Genomic DNA, 21,945 nt, shown 5'->3' with positions numbered 1-21,945 from the left:
GAGAATTTTTATGGAGGGCCACGCAATAGTTCTACAACTCAACAAGAGTCTAAGAGAAACAAAGAGAGGGACATAGGAGATGAATGCAACCCATAGAAATATGGTACTGGCTCTGATATATCTTTTTTTTTTTGAGAGTGAACTTTATTAAATTATAAAAGTTTCCATTTCCGCCCCTCTTCCCAACACCCTCCCACTCCCCCCACTCCCTCTCCTCCTCCCTCTTCATCCCTTAGGGCAGTCAGTGTTTCCTGCCCTGTGGGAAGTTCAAGTTCCTCCCCCCTCCCTCCAGGTCCAGGAAGGTGAGTATCCAAACATACTGGATCCCCAAAATCCAGTATATGCAGAGGAAACAAGTCCCAGTATCATAGTCAATGGCTTTTCAGAAAGACTTTGGGCCAGCCACATTCAGAGAATCCGGCCAAATTCCGAGAATCTGGTTAGATCATGTCCTCATTCAGTCCCAGTTCAACTGGCCTTGGTAAACTCTCATTAGATCCGTTCCCTTGTATCAGTGGGTGATAGCATCCCTCGCAGTCCTGATTTTCTTTTTCATGTTCTTCCTCCTTCTGCTCCTCATTTGGACCTTGGGGGGCTCAGTCCGGTGCTCCAATGTGGGTCTCCGTCTGTATCGCCGTCCTCCGCCAGATGAAGGATCTATGGTGATAAGCAAAATATTCATCAGTATGGTGATGGGCCACGGCCGGTTCAGGCACCCTCTTCTCTGTCCAGAGAACAATCTGGGGATCTCTCCTTGGACCTGGGATCCCATATATAATCAAGTCTCCTGTAAAACCGAAAATGACTCCCTTATTTGAAATATATTCTTCCCTGATCCCATATTCAACCTTCCTCACTCTCCCCCTCCCAGGCCACCGAGCTTTCCCCATTCCTCCCCTACTCCCTTCTCTCTAACCCTCTCCCCTTCCAACAACCCTCCCACCCCCCCCCCCCATGCACCCGAGGTTACCTGGGACTCTTGTCTATTTCCTACCTCCTGGCAGGTAGCTAAATAATCTTCATCAGGTTTACTTTCTTATTTAGCTTCCCTAGGATCACGAATAATAGGCTCAAAGACCTTTAATTATGGTTAGAATCCACTTATGAGTGAGTACATACCATGTTCCTCTTTTTGGGTCTGGCTTAACTCACTCAGTAAAGCATTTTCTATTTCCATCCATTTGCATGCAAAATTCAAGATGTCATTGTTTTTTACCGCTGAGTAAAACTCTAATGTGTATATGTTCCACACCTTTTTTAACCATTCTTCTATTGAGGGGCACCTAGGCTGTTTCCAGGTTCTGGCTATTACAAATAGTGCTGCTATGAACATAGTAGAACAAATGCTTTTGTAGTATGTTAGGGAATCTCTAGGGTATATACCCAAGAGTGGAATTGCTGGGTCCTGAGGGAGGTTGACTCCCAGTTTCCTGAGAAACCGCCACACTGATTTCCACAGTGGCTGCATGAGTTTGCATTCCCACCAACAATGGATGAGTGTTCCCCTCACCCCACATCCTCTCCAGCATAGGCTATCATTGGTGTTTTTGACTTTAGCTATTCTGACAGGTGTAAGATGGTATCTCAAAGTGGTTTTGATTTGCATTTCCCTGATCGCTAAGGAGGTTGAGCATGACCTTAAGTGCCTTTTGGCCATTCGAAGTTCATCTGTTGTGAATTCTCTGTTCAGTACAGTACCCCATTTTTTAATTGGGTTATTTAGAGTTTTAGTGTCTAGTTTCTTGAGTTCTTTGTATATTTTGGAGAACAGACCTTTGTCTGATGAGGGATTTGTGAAGATCTCCCAGTCGGAAGGTAGCCTTTTGGTCTTACTTACAGTGTCCTTTGCTTTACAGAAGCTTCTCAGTTTCAGGAGGTCCCATTTATTCATTGCTTCTCTTATTGTCTGAGCTCCTGGGGTTCTGCTTAGGAACTGGTCTCCTGTGCCTATATCTTGTAGACTACTTCCCACTTTCTCTTCTATCAGTTTCAAAGTGGTCAGATTAATGTTGAGGTCTTTAATCCATTTGGACTTGAGTTTTGTGCATGGTGATAGATATGGATCGATTTTCATTCTTCTACAGGTTGACATCCAGTTATGCCAGCACCATTTGTTAAAGATGCTTTCCTTCTTCCATTGTATGCCTTTAGCTCCCTTGTCAAATATCAGGTGTTCATATGTTTGTGGGTTAATACCCGGGTCTTCTATTTGATTCCATAGGTCGACTTCTCTGTTGTTATGCCAATACCAAGCTGTTTTCAATACTGTTGCTCTGTAATAGAGTTTGAAGTCAGGGATGGTAATGCCTCCAGAAGTTCCTTTATTGTATAAGATTGTTTTGGCTATCCTGGGTTTTTTTGTTTTGCCATATAAATTTGATTATTTTTCTGTCAAGGTCTGTAAAGAAGTTTGATGGGATTTTGATGGGAATTGAGTTGAATCTATAGATTGCTTTTGGTAGAATTGCCATTTTTACTACGTTGATTCTCCCAATCCATGAACAGGGGAGATCTTTCCATTTTCTGGTATCCTCCTCAATTTCTTTCTTCAAGGACATACAGTTCTTGTCAAATAGGTCTTTCACTTCCTTGGTTAGAGTTACCCCAAGATATTTTATGCTATTTGTGGCTATCATGAAAGGTGATGTTTCTCTGATTTCCCTCTCTGCTTCTTTATCCTTTGTGTATAGGAGGGCAATCGATTTTTGGGAGTTTATCTTGTATCCTGCCACATTACTAAAGGTGTTTATCAGCTGTAGGAGTTCTTTGGTAGAATTTTTGGGGTCGCTTATGTACACTATCATATCGTCTGCAAATAATGAAAGTTTAACTTCATCCTTTCCCATTTGAATCCCCTTGATCCGCTTATTTTGTCTTATTGCTATTGCTAGTACCTGAAGCACTATATTGAAGAGGTATGGTGAGAGTGGACAGCCTTGTCGTGCTCCTGATTTTAGTGGAATGGCTTTGAGTTTCTCTCCATTCAATTTGAGGTTAGCTGTCGGCTTACTATATATTGCTTTTATTATATTTAGGTATGTTCCTCGTATACCCAATCTCTCCAGCACCTTTATCATAAAGGGGTGTTGAATTTTGTCAAATGCTTTTTCAGCATCCAATGAAATGATCATATGGTTTTTTTCTTTCAATTTATTTATATGATGGATTACATTGATAGATTTGCGTATGTTGAACCAGCCCTGCATCTCTGGGATGAAGCCCACTTGATCATAATGGATAATTTTTCTAATGTATTCTTGGATTCGGTTTGCCAGTATTTTATTGAGTATTTTGGCGTCAATGTTCATGAGTGAAATTGGTCTGTAATTCTCTTTCATGGTTGTGTCTTTGTGTGGTTTTGGTATCAGGGTAATTGTAGCTTCATAAAAAGAGTTTGGCAATGATTCTTCTGTTTCTATATTGTGAAATACATTAAGGAGTATAGGTATTAGCTCTTCCTGGAAGTTCTGGTAGAATTCTGCATTGAAACCATCTGGACCTGGGCTTTTTTTGGTGGGGAGTTTTTTGATAACAGCTTCTAATTCTTTGCGACTAACAGGTCTATTTAGATTGTTCACTTGCTCTTGATTTAACTTTGGCAAATGGTATTTATCTAAAAACCAATCCATTTCTTGTACATTTTCCAACTTTGTGGCATATAAACTCTCGTAGTAAGATCTAATGATTCTCTGAATTTCCACTGTGTCTGTTGTTATGTCCCCCTTTTCATTTCTGATCTTATTAATTTGAGTGTTCTCTCTCTGCCGTTTGATTAGTTTGGCTAGGGGTTTGTCAATCTTGTTGATTTTCTCCAAGAACCAACTTTTTGTTTCGTTGATTTTTTGGATTGTTTTCTGTGTTTCTATTTTGTTGATTTCAGCCTTCAGTTTGATTATTTCCAGTCTTCTACTCCTCCTGGGAGAGTCTGCTTCTTTTTTTTCCAGAGCTTTTAGGTGTGCTTTTAAATCTCCAATATATGCTTTCTCCGTTTTCTTTAATTAGGCACTTAGTGCTATGAACTTTCCTCTTAGAACTGCTTTCATTGTGTCCCATAGGTTTGAGTATGTTGTGTCTTTATTTTCATTAAATTAAAGGAAGACTTTAATTTCTTTCTTTATTTCTTCCTTGACCCAAGGATGATTCAGTAGTTGACTGTTCAACTTCCACACATTTGTAGGCTTTCTGGAATTTGAATTGTTATTGAGTTCTAACTTTATTCCGTGGTGATCCAACAAGACACAGGTGATTACAAATATTCTTTTGTATCTGTGTAAGTTTGCTTTGTTACCAAGTATGTGGTCAATTTTCGAGAAGATTCCATGAGCTGCAGAGAAGAAGGTATATTCTTTCCTTTTTGGGTAGAATGTTCTATAGATATCTGTTAAGTCCATTTGATTCATTACCTCTAGCAATTCTCTTATTTCTCTGTTGAGTTTCTGTTTTATTGATCTGTCCATTGGTGAGAGAGGTGTGTTGAAGTCTCCTACTATTATTGTGTGTGGTTTGATCACTGCCTTGAGTTCTAAAAGCTTTTCTTTTACATAAGTGGGTGCTTTTATATTAGGGGCGTAGATATTCAGGATTGAGACTTTCTCCTGATTAATTGTTCCTGTTAAGAGTATGAAATGCCCATCACCATCTCTTCTGACTGATTTTAGTTTGAAGTCAATTTTGTTAGATATTAGAATGGCCACACCAGCTTGTTTCTTAGGTCCGTTTGCTTGGAAAACCTTTTCCCAACCCTTTACTCTGAGTAGATGTCTATCTCTGTGGTTGAGGTGTGTTTCTTGTAAACAGCAGAATGTTGGATCCTGTTTTCTTATCCAGTCTCTAAGTCTGTGCCTTTTTATAGGTGAGTTGAGTCCATTAATATTAAGAGATATTAATGACCAGCGGTTGTTGATTCCGTTTATTATGTGTGTGTGTGTGTGTGTGTGTGTGTGTGTAGTAGAGTTTGTGTGTTTCTCTTCTTTGAGTTGTAGATGTGACGGGTCGCTAGATGTCTGAGTTATTGTAGGCAGTGATGGCAATGTTGGATTCCTTGGGTTGCAGTTTTCCTTCTATTACTTTCTGTAGGGATGGATTTGTGGCTACGAATTGTTTAAATTTATTTTTATCCTGGAATATTTTGTTTTCTCCGTTGATAGTGAACGATAGCTTGGCTGGGTATAGTAGTCTGGGTTTGCATCCCTGGTCTCTTAGTTTCTGCAGTATCTCTATCCAGGATCTTCTGGCTTTCATAGTTTCCATAGAGAAGTCTGGTGTAAGCCTGATAGGTTTACCTTTATAAGTCACTTGACATTTTTCCTTTGCAGCTCTTAATATTCTTTCTTTAATCTGGATGTTTTGTGTTTTGATTATTATATGGCGAGGGGACTTTTTTTTTGATCCAGTCTATTCAGCGTTCTGTATGCTTCTTGAACCTTCATAGGAATATCGTTCTTTAGATTGGGAAAGTTTTCTTCTATAATTTTGTTAAATATATTTTCTGGGCCTTTGATCTGCAGTTCTTCTCCTTCTTCAATCCCTATTATTCTTAGATTTGGTTTTTTTATTGTGTCCCAGATTTCCTGAATGTTTTGTGAAGAGAATTTGTTGAATTTGCTGTTTTCTTTGACCAGAGCATTTATTTTCTCTATGGTATTTTCAGAATCTGAGATTCGTTCTTCTATCTCTTGTATTCTATTGGTTATGCTTGATTCTGTAGTCTCCGCTCGTTTACCTAGGTTTTCCATATCCAGCCGGTTCTCGTTTTGTGTTTTCTTCATTGCCTCCATTTCAGTTTTCAATACTTGGACTGTTTCCTTTACTTGTTTGATTGTTTTTTCTTGGTTTCTCAGGGTCTCATTCACGGATTTACTTATTTCTTCAAACTTTTTGTTATATTTCTCATCCATTTCTATACTCATTTCTTCAAACTTTTTGTTATACTTCTTGACCAGTTCCTTAAGGGAATTATTCATATCCTGTTTAAGGGACTCTATTGCTTTCATAATGGCACTTTTTTCCACTTCATCTGGGTTAGAGTGTTTAAATCCTTCTGTTGTAGGGTCGTTGGGATCTGATATTTTCATGTTGTTTTTCAGATTGTTGGAGGAGGTCTTGCCTTGGCATCTGCCCATCTCTTCGTTCAAATGCTCTCTATTAGAACTTCTGGTAGCAGGTCAGGTTCCCTTGTTGGGCAGGGAGTTCACTGATAGAATGCCTACCTTTCCTCAGGCAGGCTATTGAAGTACATGCACTCCCTCTTTCCGGGATGTGCCTACAGAGCAGGACCAGTGTGCAAGGCAGCTGAGCTGGGGAGATTTTATGGCCCCAGTGGGAGGGGAGAAATATAGAAATTTGTACCTGGATGGAAGCTGGGATGGCAGGCGGGAGAGTTTAGCAGGGTGGAACCAGCACTGCAGGTTGACCTGGGAGTCTATGGGGTCGGGGAAAGTCCTAGCTCCTCCTCACCGGGCCCCTGCCGCGGGCCCGAAGCACACTCGCCCCTCTGAAGGTCCTCTGGATGGAAGCTGGGATGGCTGGAGGAGTTGCTAGCAGGGCGGAGCCAGCAGAGCAGGCTGACCTGAGAGTCTATGGGGTCGGGGAAGGTCCTAGCTCCTCCTCGCCGGGCCCCTGCCGTGGGCCGGAAGCACCCTCACCCCTCTGAAGGCCCTCTGGATGGAAGCTGGAATGGCTGGCGGAGGCATTATCAGGGTGGAGCCAGCAGCGCAGGATGACCTGGGAGTCTATGGGGTCGGGGAAAGTCCTAGCTCCTCCTCGCCGGGCCCCTGCCGTGGGCCGGAATCACACTCACCCCACTGATGGCCCTCTGGATGAAAGCTGGGATGGCTGTCGGAGGTGCTAGCAGGCTGGAGCCAGCAGAGCAGGCTGACCTGGGAGTCTATGGGGTCGGGGAAGGTCCTAGCTCCTCCTCGCAGGGCCCCTGCCGCAGGCCCGAAGCACACCCACCCCTCTGAAGGCCCTCTGGATGGAAGCTGGGATGGCTGGCGGAGGCGCTATCAGTGTGGAGCCAGCAGAGCAGGCTGACCTGGGAGTCTATGGGGTCGGGGAAGGTCCTAGCTCCTCCTCGCCGGGCCCCTGCCGCGGGCCGGAATCACACTCACCCCTCTGATGGCCCTCTGGATGGAAGCTGGGATGGCTGGCGGAGGCGCTAGCAGGCTGGAACCAGCAGAGCAGGCTGACCTGGGAGTCTATGGGGTCGGGGAAAGTCCTAACTCCTCCTCACAGGGCCCCTGCCGCGGGCCCGAAGCACACTCACCCCTCTGAAGCTCTGATATATCTTTATCTTTATTTATTATGACAAAAATACTAAATAAGAGACACCAAGAAAACCTGTGTGACACTTAAGAAAAAGGAATAGTCCCTCAGTGTCTGAACAATTATTCTGCTGATGTAGTCGGGGTGCAGTCCCTGATATGTCTGTTTTTAGGTTGACCTTCACTGGTCTCAGCTGGCTGGCTTGAAACTATTCTCAATTGCTCTGCTGTTCAGTCCAATAGCATTATAGTTATATATGTGGTGTGTGAATCAACTAGGGATTCTTTTCTTTTCTGTGGTTTAGATAGTATATCAGACTACTTCCTCTCTGAAGCCTTGAGTGCTAACTTGAATAACTTTAATAATTTGAGTGTCGGTGCTGTCTGATGACCCTTGCTTGTATTTCAGTCAGTGTTCTGGATAGGTTCTGTCACCCACTTGGAAGTCTCCAGGTCAAGCCCTCACAGATAGCTATTGTTCTAGCTCCAGCTGTATGGGAATACACTCAGTGGTGCAGCTAGAGGTGAAGAAGCCAACGATGAGCTCATGTCTCTAGCTCCAAAGTAAAAATATTATTATAACAAATTATTCACTCTGTGTATGTGTGTGTGAGAGAGAGAGCGTGTGTGTGCATAAGTGTCCATGCCATTGCACATGTATGGAGGTCAGAGAATAACTTACATGAATCATTTTTCTCTTTCCACAATTTGGTCTCTGGAGTTTCAGTTCAGGCCATCAGACTTGTCAGCAAATTCCTTTACCACCTAATCAATATCGCTAGCAGCCTAAACCAAACTCTAAATATCTATAGGATAGTCTTTTGAATGTCACACTAAATGACAGCCATAATGTCCATACTGTCTTCATCTCTTTGCTCCAACTGCAAGGTTTGGTAATGTGAAGTTATCAAGGGCTTGTGTGACTATTTGAGCAAAGTAGTGCAGAATGCATCTCCTCCAGAGCCCACTGTCAGTTCCTGAAGCATCAACTGATCCATTGATCCAGTTGTGACTTTTGGACCCCACTGAAAAATGCTTTAAACATTTTAAAATGTATATACTTTTTAAAGTTAGTACACAAAGCAATGTGCTTCACTCTGGCATTTTTATATACATGCCATTAAAACTGATTCATGTTCATCCTTCTCCCACTTTGCCCTCCCTCATTCTCCCTGAGGTCTCTTATCAGGTTTCTTCCTTCTCTTAAAGAGTATGCAGAACTGCCTTCATTTCACATATACTCCCCTTCCTTCCCTTCCTCCCTGTGTCCGCACTCTATCTGAGTCTGGTTTGTCTTGCTTGACCTAAACATCTTGACTTGCACCTGTTTCCAGCAGATTTTATGGTGTCATTCATCTCTGTGGTAGAAAATCTTTCTGTTTTGCATAAGTACCACATTTGCTTTCTTCATTCTCCTGTAGCTGAACATCAAGTTTGGTTCCTTTTCTTAGCTATTGTGAAGAGTGCAACAATAAACATCTGTTTACTAGTATCTCTGTAGTGTGTTGGCTTAGAGACTTCTAGATATATACTAAGGGTGTGTGTGTGTGTGTGTGTGTGTGTGTGTGTGTTTGTGTGTGTGTCCCAGATGGAATGAATTGTCACCTGTATATAGCCTAGAAATACCTAAAGAATCCAAGTCTTGTTGTTGTGCCATATTGGCTAGCTCCAGTGAGTGGTTATTTTGCAACAATAAGTTCCCTGAGTCATACTGAGTGACTCTCTCTGTGTCATAGAAACAATTGTTATCTCACCCAGATCCAAACTGGATTTTAGGCTTGTGAGAGCTAGGAGATTCTCTTGTAGATAGGGCCCCAGTTTCTTTCCATCAGAATGCCCACTTTGACTTTTGAAGTATCCCTGACTTACCTTCCTCCCTAAGTTAGGACACAGGGCAGCTGGGACCAACTTCAGCTTGGCTTCTTTCCAATGAGTTCATCCATTTTTCCCTCATACTTTTCAACTGTCCTGCCACTTCCTTTGTGTGTTGCAAAAGTTCTTCTTCTCTTTCTTTCTCTAGAAAAGATATTTTTTCCCCTTCAAATCTTCTCTGTAACCAACTCACACAGAAACAGCTTCTAAGTTTGTCATCTTACCCAGAATTCTTTATGGTACCTTTCACTGAACTAAGCCCATAATCAAAGGAGCTACCAAGATGTAGCATTGTCAATTTTAGCCTGGTTGGACCAGGAGTGAGGAGTTTGTTCTTGCCATGGCATATTTCCCTGGTGTAGACAGATGAGCTATGGAGATGTCTGAGTGTAACTGTCATAAGATGTTAATCATATATGCTCACATGGGTAAGAAATCAGTGCATGACAATGAGGGGATCTGGACAGAGGAGTGACCCAAATGGCTCCTGTGCTAAAAATTATACTTCACATCCTAATGGGTCATAATCAGCATGAAAGTCATCATCAGTGTAGAGTGATTAAGGATAAGCTTTTACTAACTGAGGTTAGCCCTTTGAGATTCTAATATATTTGATATGACATGACTCCAAACTTCATCAAAAAACATATGTTTCCTCTTCCCAGGCACCTGTCACCTATGATGCCCTGATGGACATGGAATACCTGGACATGGTAGTAAATGAAACTCTCAGATTGTACCCTATTGCTAACAGACTAGAGAGGGTCTCAAAGAAGGATGTGGAAATCAACGGAATGTTGATTCCCAAAGGGACTATAGTTATGATACCAATCTATCCTCTTCATCGGGATCCTGAGTACTGGCCAGAGCCTGAGGAGTTCCGCCCTGAAAGGTACAGAGATTCTGTTAGAAGAGAGAGACACTGGATTTGACATGAGCTTTTGAAATCTCAAAACTACTTCCAGTGACACTATTCTTCCAACAAGTCTACACCTAATAATCCTTCTAATCCTTTCAAATAGTGCCATTCCCTAGTGACTAAGCATTCAAATGTACAAGTCTATAGGGGCCATTAATATTCAAACCACCATAATTTCTCTTATAGAAAAGCACATACATGTGATTTTATATCCCTTTACATCTATGAATCCTTCTTTACATCTATGAATCCTTTTGGAATTATAGTATTTGTGTGTGTGTGTGTGTGTGTGTGTGTGTGTGTGAGAGAGAGAGAGAGAGAAAGAGAGAGAGAGAGAGAAAGAGAGAGAGAGAGCAATGTGTGTGCAGCTTGATAGCACATTCCAGGAATCTGATCATCTCTACTTCCTATCTTGCCACTGCTAAGATTACAGGCACACCCCCTCATGCCCAACTTTCTGTGTAAGTTCTGGGCAACAAACCCAGGCTGTCACACTTACTGGACAAGACAAGTACTTTACTACATAAGCCACCTCCCAAGTCCCATATAATTACTACAATACACTTCTCATGTTTACCTACCTGAACTCTCTATCCATATATAACCTAATTTGCCCACACTCTCTCGTTATTTCATAGCATTTCATATGTAAATACCTCTTTTCCCTACAAATTAACAAAACAGTTTTAAAACACCAATTATTCTTGTTCTTGTCACTTTTTCACAATATTTTCTTTTCAGTTATATAATCAATCAATGAAAAGTCAAATTTCAATAAATTCAGCTCTACATGTTTAGTAGATATTTTTAGCTTAGTGGAGAATGTAGATGTGGATGTCATTCATGATGCTACAGTAGAGACTCATCCTGTGTGCCAGAAAGGTAATGGGCTTTAGCCATTCTGTGGAGGGAGTGGGGGAAAGCAAAAGCAATTCTGAGGAAGAAGTGGACAAGAAAAATACAAATGGGGGGAGCTACAAAGAAAGGAATGTAATGAGAGGAAAGGGAAGTAATGGGGGAGGGGAAATTTGCATTTCCAATAGTGATAGAGAGAGTTTTTGTCTCCCCATTCCAAAGTGTGAGGCAGGAGACTTCTTGGCCATCAGTTTGGCCAATCCCAATATGTCTTTCAGAATAGAACACTTCACCATCTGGAATGGAATATTTTGTGTTTAACGATGTGCTTTCTTTCAAAAAGCATTCATTTCCACTTGTCTCAATAACACAGAAAAATGCCTGTTTGGGGTGGAAGGGAGGTAATTAGCTCACAATTAATTGGTCAGACACCTGCAGCAAGGGTTCTGTTGCAAGTCCATAAATGTACACTGAACCACTCTGGTTGAGGGTGTGACGACTCTAAACAGAGAGCTCTTTGGATTGATGTTCCATAGCCTTGTTTTCATCCCTACTGTGTCTCCAGGTTCAGCAAGAAGAACAAGGGCAGTATTGATCCTTATATATACATGCCGTTTGGGAACGGACCCAGGAACTGCCTTGGCATGAGGTTTGCTCTCATCAGCATGAAACTGGCTGTCATCAGTGTCCTGCAGAACTTCACCCTTCATCCTTGTGAAGAAACACAGGTGAGGCAGAAAACTCTCAATAGCTTTTATTTAAAAACTTATAGTGTTATATACACAAATAAATTGTTTGTCTTGATAATTTTTCTGTTGCTGTGATAAAACACCATGACTAAGACAATTTATATCTTAAAAGGTGCTTAAATTAGCTTATGGTTCCAGAGGATTAAGGTTTGTGATGGCAGAGTGAAGAAATGGCAGCAGGTACATCTGAGAGTTTAGAGAGAGAGAGAGAGACAGAGAGAGACAGAGACAGAGAGAGACAGAGAGAGACAGAGAGAGGAGACTGTAAATGAATGGCACTAGTCCCTTGGAATCTCAAAGCCCACCCGCAGTGACACACCTCCTAAAGCAAGGCCACTCCTCCTAATCCTTCCCAAGCAACTGGGGAACCAAGTATTCAAACATAAACTTGGGGGGCCATTCTTATGTAAACCACCACTCTGCTCACTGACATTTTAATAATGTATGTAAAAAAGAATGTATTTGTTGTCTGATATGAGTCTTTTCATACTGAACTGCATCTGAATAAAACATAAATAAGGAATTCATTTAGAGTTAGTGCAGATTAGTGGGAGATGACTGAATAAAATCTCCTTGACATTGAGTTCAAATAAACTGGAGATGAGATATTGTGCACACAGCATATGATAAAGACCTTATATTGATTTGTGACTGGTGGATGTCACTATGATTTAAGAGAAGTTTCCATGTGTCAGGGGCTCCCAATCACTGACTGTGCTTTAGAACTGCTAAAGAGCCTTAAACATTCAAAATGTCTGGTCATATCTGCTATGTTGAAATGATTCACCCATAGTGTGGCTGTTAAACATACAGGTTAGTCTCCACAACCAAAGTTGAAAGTCATTGATGTGACACAGGATATGTGTGCCACTAAGGATGGCTTTTGAGGTGTTTAGAGCCCACAGTAGGCCCAATGCTGCTAGTCTTCTCTGCTTGTGGATCAAGATGTAGTTCTCAGCTCCTTTTCCAGCACTACACCTGCCATGCCTGCTGCCATGTTCCCCACCATGAAGATAATGGACCAAGCTTCTGAAACTGTGCACAAGTTCCCAGTTGAATCCTTTCTTTTATTAGAGTTGTCATGGTCATGGTGTCTCCTTATAGCAAAGGAATGGTGACTAAGTCTATGAAAATGCTATGTAAATCACCACCTGACAATTAAGTTCTAACACACATACATGAAGTATGCAGTGCTTTCCTGTTCCATTGCCTTTCTTCATGGGAGGCGAGGAGGATATAAGTGGATATAAGTTGCAATGTAGCTGTCCTGTAAATGTGTGAGGGTTTATTTAGATGAATAGATGGACAGAGCATTTGTCTTGGAAGCAAACAAGGCTCTGGAACAGCTGTCAAGCTCCAGTCACCCACAGTTTGATACCCTTCTCTGATGACAATTTTCTTTCCTTTCCTGTACTAAGACCAAACAGTTGTGTTGTATACGTCATCATCCCCTCAAGACTGAAGAAACTGAGGCAAATGATTATATGAAAACTTTGAATTACTCAAGGTTCCCTTTCAAATTATCCTTAGAATCTAAGAAAACAAGGGCCGATGCTTTCTGGAGTCCTTGTCCACCATCAAACAGAATGGGCAAACCTGGTGTCCAGGCATTTTGATAATTGAATCACTCCATAAGAACAAAATTGTGATACGTGCTCAGGATTACCTTATACTTCAATGAATGCAAAAGTAACTTTATATTGCCTTCAAAATTCATTTTCCATATGTTTATGAAATAATCTCAACTTTTAACTTGGCCTGTTGACTTAAAATTTAAATCACTAAAGAACACAAACCAACATAACTTTTTCCCTGGCTCTGTACACACAATAGGTGCTCAGCTAATACTTGCCTGATTAAGAAGATAGATAAGTGCTTTTCCCATCCAGTCTCAGTGAAATAAGGAAATAGGATACTGATAAATAGTATTTTATGTATATAGAGCATGCTCCTTAATGTATCTGTTCTCTTTGCTTCTATTGTTGCTGGTGTGTCACCCATTGCTTCTCACTGTGATTGTTGAACTACTACAGATCCCGCCAAAGTTGAGCAGACAACCAATTCTCCAACCAGAAAAACCCATCATCCTGAAGGTTGTGTCAAGAGATAACCCAATAACTGGATCATGAATTTCCCTCAGGAACCATGTTATGTGCTTCAGGAGGGCTGTACGCAAAACACTAGCAAATTTAATACACCATACAATGATTGAGTGTTCAATAATTCATTGAATATGCTCAGTGTCTATACAGAGTATCATCTATTGTGTGATTCAACATAAATAATTAAGTGATTGATAGGTATGGAGATTCACTTTCTGATTTTCTTGGGACCATCTACACTGATTACAATTGATTCCTTCCATTCTGAACTCTAAATGTAATAACTGTTTCTCTATAGTTCTATCAATAATTTTTAATGAAAATAGGAACTATCATATTGACTGTTAGTAAAAGTATATCAAATTGTTTTTTGGAAAAATTTTATGTTATTGAAAATATAAATAAAAATCTCTTTCAAAAATATATGATATCATTATACACATTAATGGGAAAACACTTAATCAACAAAACAAGATGCTAATCCTTTCAATAAACATGGTCACACATTGTTTGAGCCAATTGGGGATCCACACTTGACTCTCAAGATTGTTGACACTGTCCCATTTTGAAATGGCATATTGCTTAAGAAATTTGTTCATAGTCCAATTTTGTAGTCCTTGAAGGATTTTTAATTTAACTGAAGTGAAATGTTAATATTATTTTTTTAGGCTTGATTTATTTTATCATCTTTATCTCCTCTTACTTCTCTGATAGTCTATGTTTCCTCAGTCTTCTTTGGATTGCATGGTTGTTGCTATTGTCAACTTTAGAGACTCTGGAATAATCTGGGATGGATAAGGACCTCAAGGCATGCCTGTGGGTGATGGGTGTTTGAGTTGGCTAAGGTGTGAAGGCCTACCTGCTGTAGGTGGTGCCATCTGGTATCCAGGACCATATATGTAAAGAAAGGGAGCTGAACAGCAGGGACTCATTACCATCTGCTTCCTAATTGTGGAGTCTTCTAGCTCCTGTCCCTGGCTTTCCCTCAATGACCTACTCTCCACTAGAACTGTAAGCCAGAATAAACTGCTTTCCCCTTATCGTGCTTTTCTCAGGGTGCTTATCATAATAACACCAACATAGAACCAATCTTGAACTCCTCCCTGTCCTATAACAAGTATCATAAATAAAAATTGCTGGCTGATCAATGGATTGGGCAACAAAGATTGTTCCATCTTATTTAGTATCAGAAGCCTCACTGGATTCTTGCACTTTAATGTCCAACCTTACATTCTCTTTCTGTGTCATGTAGTCTAAAACCATTGTGAGGGGCACATGAAGGAGGTCCCTCTGAGACCCACTAGTATGGGGAAGAGGTCTACATGGAAGGCAGCCTGGCTGGGTGTGAGGCCAGGCCAGCTATATAGCCGCCACTGAGGCATGTCCTTACACAAGAAGCTTGTGCTTTGGTGAGTAGAGAGCCCACTGGTGGCTTCAGTGCTAGAGTACCTGATGTTTCTTCTAGCTTCTGCAGGCAACTGTTCACCCATGCACAGGCCCACATAAGAACACACATACACAACCACACAAATTTAAATAAGATAATTTTTTGTAGGGATGAGCATTTGTTTATTTGGGGAGAGATTCTTTCAATTGAAAATCAATTTTGCAACACATTATATATCCTTCTTATTTTTCTTTCCTCACCACTCCTCCCAGTTCCAAATATACACAATTCCTATCTAGATTCACTGTATCTCATTAGGAAACAAATAGGTTTCTAAAGGATAATAAAATAAAATACAAAATTAAACTAAAACAAAGAATTTAAGAGAAGGTATAGGAGTCAGATTCTTTCATTCACACACCCGGGAATCTCATCAAAACACTAAACTGGAAGCCATAATGCATATAGAGAGGTCGTGGTGCTGAACAGTGCAGGCTCTTCATGCAGCCTCAGTCTCTGTGAATTCATACATGCATTGATAGAGAGCCTATTTTATGGGCATCCTCCATATCCTCTGGGTCTTATACTCTTTCTGCCTCCTCATTTCCAGGATTCCCTGAGTCCTGAAAGCAAGGATTTGGTGGAGACATCCCATTTAGGAATCAGTGTTCCAAGGTTTGCATAATGTCTGGCTGTGGGTCTCTGTATTTGTTTCCATCTGCTGCTCTGGATGATGGCTGATCTGCTTGTTTGGCCAGACACAAAGCAACTTTCTAAAAATGAATTGACCTAAGAGTAGAAGATGAAGTGTCTAGGAAAATGAATAATAAGAGGAAGAATAAAGGAGGATATGTCAAGAATTGTGATGAAAGAACATTATATGTTTAAATGAAAATATTACTACGTGCTATGTATAATGATTACATGACAGTAAAACATGAATTGACCTAGCCAGGTATGGTGGTACTTGCCTTAAATCCCAAGACTTGGGAGGCAGAAACAGGCAGACCTCTGTGAGTTCAAGGTCATTCAAGTCTACTAAATGAGTTCTGGGACAACAGAGAAATCCTGTATCAAAACCACAACAAAAAATAAGCTGACCAATTTACAAAGAATATCTTGAATAATGAAAGCCCAGCTTCTCAGTCTTAGTAAAATGAAACTTGTTCAGAGCAAAAAAGAATCTTTCTAGGTAGGCAGGGTGGAGTAGGGTGTTTTGGTGCTAGAATCCTATTTCTCTAAATAGGTGGTAGAAAAAAATGATAGAGGAGGGATGGGAAGATGCTCCCACTTCTCTGAAAGAATTAGGAAACAGAGATATTCTAGCTAACATGATCAGTCCTATTTCCCAACTCCTGGTTTAAGATGACCAGGTTTTTGGTTCTTTGAAGAAATATCATAGTCCGAGGTTGTGAAAATCCAAGAGGTGCTCAGAATTCCTTCCTGTGCCAGAAGTACACACATGCTCAAAGACAAGGTTTGTAAGGTGGTGCATGCCTGTAATTCTAGTGAGTAGAGGCAAGAGAAGACCATCCCTGGAGCTTTCTGGACAGATAATCTTCCCCAAGAAATGAGCTTCAAAACACTGAAGACCCCATCTCAAAGATAAAGTGGAAGCCCAACAAGATGACACATTAAATGTGGCAGCTGTCAAGTCTTACAACTTAGGTTCAATTCCCAGGATTCACATTAGAAGGAAAGAGCCAGCTCCTTCAAGTTGTCTTATGACTTCTACACAGGCACCGTGATGCATATGCATGACTGCACACACACTAAAATATAAGTTAAAATAATAAAACGAAGAGCAATTGAGGAAGACACCATCATATCAACCTCTAGCCTACACGCATGTGCACACACATGTGAACACATAAACATATACACAAACATACAACATACACACAAATAATGGCAGAATTAATGAATATATTTCCAAGAAATAGGAAAAGTTCACAAGGGTTACTCTCGCCTGCATTTATAAGACTAGATCTCAACCAGACCCAAACTCCAGTGACTAAGAAGGTAAAAGGGTTTAATTTCTTGGTGTCTTCTGGACTGGAGAGGACAATTACACTCATGGAGTCACAAAAGTTCTGGTTACTTGCTGGACCCACACAAGATCAGCCAGTTCAAATTTCTAGAATGGATGTGGAGGGGCTTTCCAGTTCTAACCACATACCTGAGTACCTCATGAAAATTTATGGTTACTAGAGAAGGGAGAGTCAATTTTCCCAGGAGTGTAGCCCCAGACAGTTGCCTCTGCTCCAGTGAATGATGCCACACTATGAACATATGGGCAGCACTACTTAGACTAAGTAGTTTATAAATGAAAATTAGACATGGCATTGGGAGGGGGATTTGGAAGAGTATTCAAAGGAATTTGATCAGAGAAGTAGGATATATACATGAACAAATTACATTGTGTACATTTATGAAAATGTCAAATAAAATTCTTAATTATATTTATAAAAAGTATTTTATTAATGATTCTTCTTGGTTCAGATTACTATCTTCCCTCTTGATGTTATTTTAAAGTGTTCACAGTGGTTGAAGGTGGCATACACTGTATTGGATGAGAAAAGTAATTTACAGTGTCACCCAAGTGTGAACCATGTCAGTAACAATAATGATCTGCCTAAAAGCTATGGCCACTGGTGCAATTGTGTAGAAATGTTATGGGAATAGCCAAACACATATTAAGTGGTATTTCAGGCCCATTCTATTAGATAGAATGCATATGCAGCACGGAGTTCAATGAGATCAAGAACCTGAGACTAGATAAACCTTGAGTCCTGGGAGAATACCTACCTCCACTAATCTATTAAATTAATATAATAATAAAAATTTCTAATGATATACTGCTATTTCCATAGAATTGGACATCACTCAACACTCATCAGAAAAACTTCTTGTAGTAGATAGTAATTAGCAAGAAAACCCACAACTTATCAAAATAAAGAGAGGAAGAGACTTTGAAATGCTCAGTTCTGGCCATGATGTCTATATCATACCCATCCCCTCAAGCCTCAGGGTTCTATGTGGAATAGAAGGGAGAAAGGTTCTAGGAGCCAAAGCAGTGGGTGACTTCAAGAAAACAACATTTTCCAGACACAGAATTGGCATAGAAGGTCCTTCTGTATCTGTGTTGCTTTCATTGGTTAAATAAACAAACTGCCTTGGCCTTTTGATAGGGCAGAACTTAGATAGGTGGGGAAGAGAGAACTGAATGCTGGGAGAAAGAAGGCAGGCAGAGAGAGCCACCATGAAGCGGCCAGGTCATACATGCTGAATCTTTCCCGGTAAGCCACAACCTCGTGACGACATACAGATTATTAAAAATGGGTAGAATCAAGATGTGAGAGTTAGCCAATATGAGGTTAGAGCTTATGGGCCAAGCAGTAATTTAATGAATACAATTTCTGTGTGGTTCTTATAGGGGTTAACTTAGCCAGGTGGCAGGACATGGCCCACTCCTATTACAGATTGACTCTCCAACATGGTAAACTGACTCCATGTTAAACCTGAGAGGGCTGGAAAAGAAATTCTAGACACAAATATAGAGTTTAATACAGCCTTTTGCTGTTTGCTGGCAGGCTGCTGCAGAGAAGTTTTCCTGACTCAGCAGCCACAGGAGGAAAAAAAGCTGTGCAGTTGTAAAACGTGACTTCCTGGGCTGGGCCGCCCGTACAAATGCCAGCTATTAAACATTTCAATGCCTTTGGTGGGACTGGATGTTTATGTGCCCACTCGAGATTGGAAAGAAAGCACTCTGAGACCATGCCAATGACTCAGTGCTCTCCATCTGGGCAGACAACAGGATCAGGGTAAGGCAGGCGGGAGAGCATGATGGATTCCTGCTGCCATACACAGAGATGTTTCCAGGCTGTGCTGTGCTCTGCATGGCTGATTTGGCTGTAACTCAAATAAAAAGAGTTTATGTGCTGCACGCTAAGTCTCAGAGTTAAAGGGCTGAGAGTGACTCCTACCTGGCAGCCCTAGAGCTAACAGAAATGGTACATCCACCATTTTGAAATTGGAGAGAGGTGGAGCCAACATCCAGAGCAGCTGCAACCAAGCTGTTTAGAATTTTAAAAGCTCCTCAAGACAGTAGAGAATTAAAGACAATACAATTGGACAGATTCAGACATAAAAGACCTCTAAATGGGTCAAAGTGTTAGATAGACTAACGTAGGCTTGGGAGAAAGACGAAGAAAGGTTTTAAAAAGTTATAAAATAAAGTTAATGCTTTAAAAAAGGATAAAGTCTTTAAAGAGACAGAGTACAGATAGTTAGAGATTAAAAGAAGTAAAGAAAAAATAAGCCACATAAAAATGGAAAATTCACAGAGAGTCTGGATTATTATTATTATTATTTTACCTTTCCCTGATTTTATTTTATTTTTTTGATTATAGGTTTCAATTTTTTTAATTTATTAAAAATTCCCACCTCCTCCCTGCCTCGCTTTTCCCTCTCCTGAAAATCTGGATTATATATGTTGTGTTTTCTTTAATTTTTTTTTACTGTAAAGGAGCTAAAAATGCAGAGAGACATTTCATTATATGGGCTGCCAAGGTAAACCAGCATGTATATTATAAATATATCTTGACTTCAAAATTTGGGTCTAAGGATATGATGCTTTGGAAAAGAGGTTCTTCTTTTGTTTTCACAGAAGATGAGAACCTGTAGATTGCTTCCAGGCCAATATGACATGATATGGTATCTATCATACCAATATGATATGGTATGATAGACCATATTGATACACCCTCCTAAAAGGTTTGCCATAAATACCCTCAAAAACTTACTTTGCTCAACTGCTGACTGAGATGAAGCTAGCATGCAGGATATACCATGAAAGACCAGATTAACAGGCCCCCATACAGCAGGAAGCTGTTTAGAGAGAAAAAACTGCACCCATATTCCCAAATATTGTTTATAAATATTCTTTTACATTTAAAGGGGAATATGATATAGATATGGATAATTTTCATTGGTATGGATTTTGCTTTAGTGATATAAATTTAAGGTCAATTTTGTTATATGTATGTGTATTTTTTACCTTTATAAAGATTTTGTGTTTGTGTAGTTCATTTAAAAACTGTAATGCATAATTAGAAATATAGGTTGTTAATGGATAATCATCAATAATAGTCAAGCTTGTAGTCATGTTAGTTAGATTTTCTAGATATATAGAGATATATTCCAGTTAGATAGGTATTCTTCATATCTCTCAAAGACTATAGAATATGGCATTTAATGTTCTAATAACTTAGGGATTTTCATGTCAATGAGACATGTCTGCTCCTGGCAGCACCAATCTACTTCAAGAATAAAATGGGCATCAAAGAGGCTCCTTATGGAGTTGGTCAGCCATATGGGCAAGAAAGTGTTCTTGCCTGGACTGCTTAACTGGACACAAAGAACCTGCAGAGAGAAGACAGTTAAACTTGCCTAAGGGTGAGATGATCCTTCAGGGTTCCTGATTCATGAAAGAGTCTGCAAGACATTCTGCAGGATACAGAAGAAAGTGACTGAACTGTCTTTGAAATTTCTTGCTTCATGAAAAAGTTTGCTGGATACTATGGCCCTGTAGGCTGAAGATGGATGCCCCAATGGTACAGAAGAACTTTGGGTGACTGTACAGGCAACACAATGTCTTGAAAGTTGCTTACTTCTCATTTACTTAGTTAAATATTATATCCTTCTGGAGTCTTTGATAGAGTTGAAGAATAGATAGGTAGTTATAGTTACAGTTTCCATTTGTTATGATAAAAGAAAAAGTATATATAAATATTGTAGCTATAATTCTTGCTTGATAACTGTTTTATTATATGTAACTTTACTATGTTAAAGTGAAAGCCATTTTTATTTAAACAGAAAAAAGGGAAATGGTGTAGGAGGTCCTTCTGTATTTGTGTTGCTTTCATTAGTTAAATAAAGAAATTGCCTTGGCCTTTTAATAGGGCAGAGATAGGTGGGGAAAAGTGAACTGAATGTTGGCAGAAAGAAGGCAGGCAGAGAGAGCCGCCATGAAGCATCCAGGTCAGACATGCCTAATCATTCCCGGTAAGTCACGACCTCGTGATGACATACAGATTATTTAAAATGGGTAGAATCAAGATGTGAAAGTTAGCCAATATGAGGCTAGAGATTATGGACCAAGCAGTAATTTAATGAATACAATTTCTGTGTGGTTATCTCAGGGTTTAAGCTAGCCAGGTGGCAGGATGTGGCCCACTTCTCCTACTACACAGCATGGCAAGTGAACATATGAAATCACAGAGACTGTGATAGAATTCATATGAAGTCCACAAGCTCAAAACAGACAAAATCCTAGCATACCGGAGCTAAGCATTATACCCCTTATCAAGGAGATGTTGTCAACTTATAACCACAGAAGGAGGGAAAGTCAGTTTTATCAGTGGGGTGACACTAGGGTTGCCAACTACGTTTCAGTGTAGGCCTCACACCTAGGATAACTGTTCAACATGAACTAGAGGTCATGGTTTGGTTTGGTTTGAAATATTTGGAGAGAATATAAAGTTGGATGGAAAGGAAGGTAGAGGAGGACCTGGTAGGAGTTGAGAAAATGAATTCTTATAATCAAAATATGAAGCTCTCAATTAATATAAAATGGAATTTTAAATAAGTCTGTATAGGTAGGATGGCCAGATATCCTGTGAAGGGGAAAGAGAAGAGATTTTTTGAGTGATCTGAGGGTGCGTAGGTAAGGGAACATGAGCAATCAGGTTGTAGGAACACAGAGGGGGAATTTACTGAGCCTACTGCAAATAGAAGA

The 21,945-nt window shown here is 40.3% G+C and overlaps 1 protein-coding gene across 2 annotated transcripts in view; it reads left to right on the top strand.

Annotated features, from left to right (window-relative positions):
* LOC125399858 (cytochrome P450 3A25) overlaps positions 1–14,182 on the top strand; it is a 44,924-nt gene extending 30,742 nt beyond the window's left edge. For both annotated transcript variants that reach the window (XM_085685297.2, XM_087902522.1), the window contains 3 exons: positions 9,800–10,026; positions 11,474–11,636; positions 13,691–14,182. In XM_085685297.2, coding sequence (XP_085541423.2) covers positions 9,800–10,026; positions 11,474–11,636; positions 13,691–13,786 — 486 coding nt within the window. In that variant the 3' untranslated portion in view covers positions 13,787–14,182. The remainder of the gene's footprint in view (positions 1–9,799; positions 10,027–11,473; positions 11,637–13,690) is intronic.
* Positions 14,183–21,945: the final 7,763 nt, after the last annotated feature.

Source organism: Myodes glareolus, chromosome 2, assembly GCF_982192425.1.
Source record: "Myodes glareolus chromosome 2, mMyoGla1.1, whole genome shotgun sequence".
Classification (NCBI taxonomy): Eukaryota; Metazoa; Chordata; class Mammalia; order Rodentia; family Cricetidae; genus Myodes; species Myodes glareolus.
The sequence above is the reverse complement of the archived record's forward strand: the minus strand, read 5'-3'. Positions and strand labels throughout refer to the sequence as shown.